The sequence below is a fragment of the Microtus ochrogaster genome, linkage group LG3 (assembly GCF_000317375.1).
Source record: "Microtus ochrogaster isolate Prairie Vole_2 linkage group LG3, MicOch1.0, whole genome shotgun sequence".
In the NCBI taxonomy this organism is placed as follows: domain Eukaryota; kingdom Metazoa; phylum Chordata; class Mammalia; order Rodentia; family Cricetidae; genus Microtus; species Microtus ochrogaster.
The window spans coordinates 17673536-17679401 of NC_022029.1; the positions used below are offsets into that span (position 1 = coordinate 17673536).

Sequence of the window (5866 nt, forward strand, 5' to 3'; positions counted from 1 at the left end):
CCCCCCCCCCCCCCGTGCTGGAGTGTTAACTGTCATGATGGTGTACAGACAACCACAGCTTGTCTGAGTGAGTCACGGGTGCAGCGGCCCTGCCATGCGCAGAAATCACAGTTTCGCTGTTTTAACCCCAGGCTCTTGCAGTTTTTCTGACTCTCTTCCCCATCCCCCCGCCAGCCTTGGGGGGAAAGGGTTATGAATGGAAGCAGAGCACTCCACTGACACTTTATTAACACAGAGATGCTAAAATGATGTTAGTATTTCCCCCCCCCCCCCATACACACACACACTGAAAAAGGCTGGCCAACACAGGGGACTCTGTTTCTATTGCTGTCACTCAGGAAGTTTAAGAAGCAGCAACAGGTATGTGGGCACTACTTGGGCTCCTTATTCTTCCCCCTTGGCAGGTTTCAGCCCAAGAACCATGTCTGCCTGGTGTAGGTAGGAGCTCAGCATGCTCATGCTCTAGTCTCAGCACCACTGTATTGCTGGCACTTCTTCTCTGGCCGGTTTCTCGTCTGTAAAATCAGTTTCCTTAGAGTTCAAAACTTGAAGTCTGTCAGTTCAACTTGTACCCTTAAATATGCCTTTGGAAAGTTAAATTTATTTTTTAAAATGCTGGGTGGCTAAATCATTTTTGAAATAGTGTTTATAATCCTTGACTGCTTTTCACTGTGACTTGTCTTTTTTTTAATAGCCAAGGTGCAGCTTTAGCCGTAATTTAACTTTTCAGATAGTTATCTTGTCCAATGTTATCGCATGCTAAAATTCCATATTTAGATTAGGTAGATGCAGTATAGATAATACTATCCTGGATATCAGTGAGTAAAGGTGCTTGCCATACACAGGCCCTGGAATGCCTGTGAAGCTGGAAGGAGACCGACTCTGCAGGACCCCTATAGATACACAGTGGCATGTGTTCTCCCACCACACACACACAATAAATAAATTCCCAAAAGAAATACTGTCTTTAAAAAATATCAGTATTATAATAATAAAAGTCAATGTGTTGGCCCATCTCCCACTCTCTTTAAAAAATGATTTCTTATAAATCGTATGGGTCTTTTGCCTACATATGTGTCTGTGTATCAGGTACATGCAGTATCCACAGAGGCCAGGAGAGGTCATTAGATTTTCTGGCACTGAAGTTACAGATGGTTGTGAGCCACCACGTGTGTAGTAGGAGCTGTGGGTTGCATTCCTGCCGCCCTGCTCCCAGCCACCTGGCTAGCTTATGCCCCGAAATAACAGCACACAAACTGTATTCATTTAAACACTGCCTGGCCCATTTCTATTAATGTGTGTAGCACCGAGGTGTGCTTACGGGAAGATTCTAGCCTACGTCCATCCTGGGTCGGAGCTTAATCACGTCTGCCTCAGAGAGCAGAGCTATGGGATCTGTCTGAGGCGTCTTACCTCACTTCCTCTTCCTCCCAGCATTCTGTTCTGTTTACTCCACCCACCTATGTTCTAACCTATCAGGGATTAAAGGTGTGTACTACCACACCCAACTACTCTCTTTCTTCCTTTTTTTTGTTTGTTACTTTAAGAACTTTAACTTTTAGCCTGCATATATTTTTAACACACTGTAAATCATTTAAACGTTTTCTTCAACTTTGAATTTTTCTTTTACTGAATATCTCTCTTTTTGTGACCACATGAGTCTTTAATTTACCAAGCAATATCTGGTAGGACTAAAGCCGTGGCTTTGACGGCTGGATCCAGCCCATTCCTTAGCTTTCCAGCCTCATGGCTGAGGTACCGCTGGAGCCATTTTTATTGCCACAACTCTGTGGCATTTCAAAGTCCCTGCCAGCAAGTAAGCTGCAAGTCAGCATTTGCCCCGGCAGGATGGCCCAGAAAGCTGGCATTTTACAGCAGCGCAGCTTTTTTCCTGCTACGGCTGAAAACCGAAAAACGTGTGTTCAGCTTTTCATCAACACCATTTAAGTGTTTTGTGGCAGGACCTCTTAAAAGAGCTGCAAGCTTTGCAGCTAAAGCTGAGTCAGGAAGCTTCTCTTAGATGAGAGCGCTTGCTTGCCTTTAGCAAGCAAAGCAGACCCAAGAAATTGCTGCTACCACTTCGGGCGCCATTCTGTTGAAGGAGCTGCAGGTTGCATTCCGCCACCCAGCTCTCGCCACCGGCTAGCTTTACCCGAAATAACAACACACAAATTATATTCTTTTAAACACTGCTTGGCCCATTATATGTAGCTTCTTCTCGGCTAACTCTCTCACCTGGACTAGCTCATTTCTAATAATGTGTGTAGCACCCCAAGGTGCGCTTATTGGGAAGATTCTAGCCTACGTCCATCCTGGGTCAGAGCTTAATCGCGTCTGCCTCAGAGAGCAGAGCTATGGGATCTGTCTGAGGTGTCTTACCTCACTTCCTCTTCCTCCCAGCATTCTGTTCTGTGTACTCCACCCACCTATGTTCTAACCTATCTGGGCCAAGCAGTTTCTTCATTAATTAACCAATGACCTTCCTCCATCACATGTGGGCTGCTGGGAATCGAACCTGGGTCCTCTGGAAGAGCAACAAGTGCTCTTAACTGTTGGGACAACTCTTCAGCCCCTGCCCATGTCTTTAAGACTGCAAACAAAATGTTTGCTTTCATGAAAAGTAGGATTTTAGAATTGGCTTTAATGAAATTTAACATTCTGCAGTTATCTGAGGATTAGAATTTATAACAAAGCTTTGGAACCTCAAATGAATAATGAAAATTTTACCAAAGTCCGGAGGTGGCATTTTTTTTTTCTGAAGTGTGGGAGCATCAGGTCAGCTAGTGACCTAACAGATAGAGGACACACTGTTCTGTCCTTTATCCTTTAAAGGTGGTGTTAGTGGCCATCAGAGGCATCCTTGTGTCCCTCAGACTTTCTCAGGCAGAACAGAACAAAGTCTCTTAAGTTGCCACAGCTCCTCCCACTGTTAGGAAGTCTGCACTGCAGGACCATGTGGGCGTGGTGGGACATCTTTGCGCTAGGGAGGCAGAGACCAGCCGCCTCAACAAAGTGAATTCTAGGCTGAAAAACCAAAACAGTCAAACAAAATAAACTGCAAGGACCCCTGTGTGTGGCAGTAGCCGCTTCCTCAGGGATTGATATGTCATGAGAAACAGCAGATGGGCCAGCGATATGGCTCATCAGGTATATGTGCTTGCTGTGCCAGCTTGGAAACTGAGTTCTATTCCTGGAGCCCATGTAAAGGTGGAGAGAGAGAGAACTGATGTCACAGAGGATTTACTTCTTTCCATGTGCCTGCTTCACACACACATAATATGTGTTATATACACATTTTTTTTTCAGGAAAAAAAAAACTAAATGACTACGGTTAACAATATTTCTGAGGACTATACTTTGTACCAGCAAGTATAACAGAAGATGGGTTGATGTGTAGTTCCTCTGTTTGGTTCAAATTTGACAGTCAACTTTAGGCAAAAAAGAGAAAAGGAAGAAAGGAAGAAAGGAAGAAAGGAAGGAAGGAAGGAAGACAGAAATGAAGACAGAAATAGCCCTGACTCGGAGCAGTGAAGATAGTTTGTTGTAGGTAGTGTGGGGGAGGCTTTGACCTGATGGCTGCTCCTACAGGTCCATACCAGCTGCTGGGTGTCTGGGCGCTCATGGGAAGGACAGAAGTGTGGAATATTCCACTGACGGTTATCCACTGCTTAACCGTGTTTCTTTACTGGCAGAAAATTATTTCAGATCTCATTGTTTGAAGACCACTTACATTTTGTGAGTAAATTTAAATTGACTGTGATACGTTTGTAGCACTCTGCTACCTTGGCGGGCTTTCCTTGATAGGATGTATTTATTCCCTCCAGTGTGGGCTCTAAAAATGTTCAACAATCATTTCAGTATTGGGCAAAACATGCAGGCAACGACCAGGGGCTTTGAAGACTCTCAGATGCATGGACTTCAAATCCACGTTGTGCTGTAGCCACAGGAGAGGCACCCATGGCTCTAAACAGGAATGGATTTCCGTTTCTCAAGCGCCTTTTGCTTCTTCAGCTTGGCGGTTCAGCTTTTCCACAGTGTGTTGTAGGCTGTGGAGTTTGACAGTGCCCTAAAGAACATGAGAGTGGAAGTGAAGGGAGTTGAACAATGTGTTTTTAATGTGGACTTTTTGTTTAAAGCAAATGCAGCCCCGAGGATTTGGCCACCGCATATAACAACAGGGGGCAAACCAAGTACTTCAGCGTTGATTTTTATGAAGCCATGGACGACTACACATCTGCTATAGAAATCCTGCCCAACTTTGAAGTTCCGTATTACAACAGGGGCTTGATACGCTACAGGCTGGGTAAGGTTTGTTTAAGGTTTGTTTGTTTGTTTCTCTCCCCCCTCCCTCTTTTTTTCTTTTTCTTTTCTTTTCGCACGGACCGTATTCCGTTGCTTCAGAGTGATCAGTTCTTGTGAAGGAATCAAGTTTGACAGTTAGGTGAAATTTAGGTTTAGAGCTAAGGAATGAGGGAAGCGTTCCTGAGGGTTTTTGGTTTTGTTTTGTTTTTAGGCATTTCCTAGGCATTATAGACCACAGCGGAGCCCTGCTGTGGGAATGGGACCTGGACGCAGGAGCAAGGGTGACCCTGTTACTCTGCGCCTGCGCATTCCCAGCCTCAAAAATTAGGGTAATGCTGAAGTGTGCCCGTGATTCTTTCTAGTTGAAAGGCAGGGGGCAGTCCAAAGTGAAATTCTTAAAAACCAATTTAACGGGGCTTTGGATATTGTTTCCCATTGAAAAGAAAAAGAAAAAAAATCTATTTCTCAGTTTTACTGCAGCTACGTAAAACGGGTGATATAATTTTGTGGAAATTTTATGATGGTTTATATGCTGCCCACCTATGAAGTCTGATAGAAGCCATCGCTAATTTTCTGTGGTTTTGGTGTTTTGTTTTGTTAGAGGTTGAACCCAGGGCCTCATGTTTGTTAGACGAGTGCTGAGCACCCTTCCCTACCCTCCAGTGCTGATTTTAGACTCCCTTGTTCAGAAGGGCACACATTACTGTGACAGACCACCTTAGAGCACTTGAGAGAGGCAGCTTCCTTTCAGAGGCAATTTTAAAAGCTCATAAATGTGAAAATCTATATATCCAAACTTGACTGTACAGTTGTGGAAATCCTCAACTTTTCTTTTTCCTGTTTGTCTCTGGGATTCTGACATAGGGTACTTTGATGAAGCTCTGGAAGATTTCAAGAAGGCACTGGACCTCAATCCTGAGTTTCAAGATGCTGTTTTGAGCTTCAAACAGACTATTTTAGACAAAGAAGAAAAACAAAGAAGAAATTCTGAGAAAAGTACTGAAACTTTTAATTTATTGAAATTTTAACTCATGATCCTTAAACCTCAACTAAGATACATGTGGAACACTTTTGATTATATGTAAGAGGCTACATTTTAGAAGCGAAAGTAAAATAATATGTTTAATCAAAGTTATTCATTTCAAGGAGAGATCATGTTGGATAGATCTTTTAATAGAGTAAATAAATAATATCAATGTACATTATTATTGTAAAATATTTAAATCAATATGTATTATTTTTACTAAAGGTTTTATTTTTACCACATGTTTGTATTCCCAACTTTTAATTTTTTTTCTACCCAGAGAAAGGTTGCTGGTAAGAATACAGTCCAGACACAAATGCCTCACATAGGTTCACCAGTGAATGTACTACATTTGCTTTTTCTGTGTAGCTAAAACCAAAACTTTTCACTTCAAAGTCTGAGGCAGGAGGATTGCTGTGAGTTCGAGGCCAGCCTGGGCTATAGAGCCCTCAAACAAAACTCAACAAAATAAGACAAAACCGAGACAGATTGTTTTGCTGACCCACTTGAGAATGAGATACTGACGTCACAGTTCTTCAC

The 5866-nt window shown here is 43.0% G+C and overlaps 1 protein-coding gene across 1 annotated transcript in view; it reads left to right on the forward strand.

The window, feature by feature from the left end:
• The window catches only part of Ttc32 (tetratricopeptide repeat domain 32), a 7504-nt gene extending 2002 nt beyond the window's left edge, over window positions 1-5502 (forward strand). Inside the window, exons 2-3 of the mRNA XM_005360593.1 lie at window positions 4137-4303; window positions 5167-5502. Of these exons, the coding sequence (XP_005360650.1) occupies window positions 4137-4303; window positions 5167-5330 (331 nt within the window). The 3' untranslated portion in view covers window positions 5331-5502. The remainder of the gene's footprint in view (window positions 1-4136; window positions 4304-5166) is intronic.
• Window positions 5503-5866: the final 364 nt, after the last annotated feature.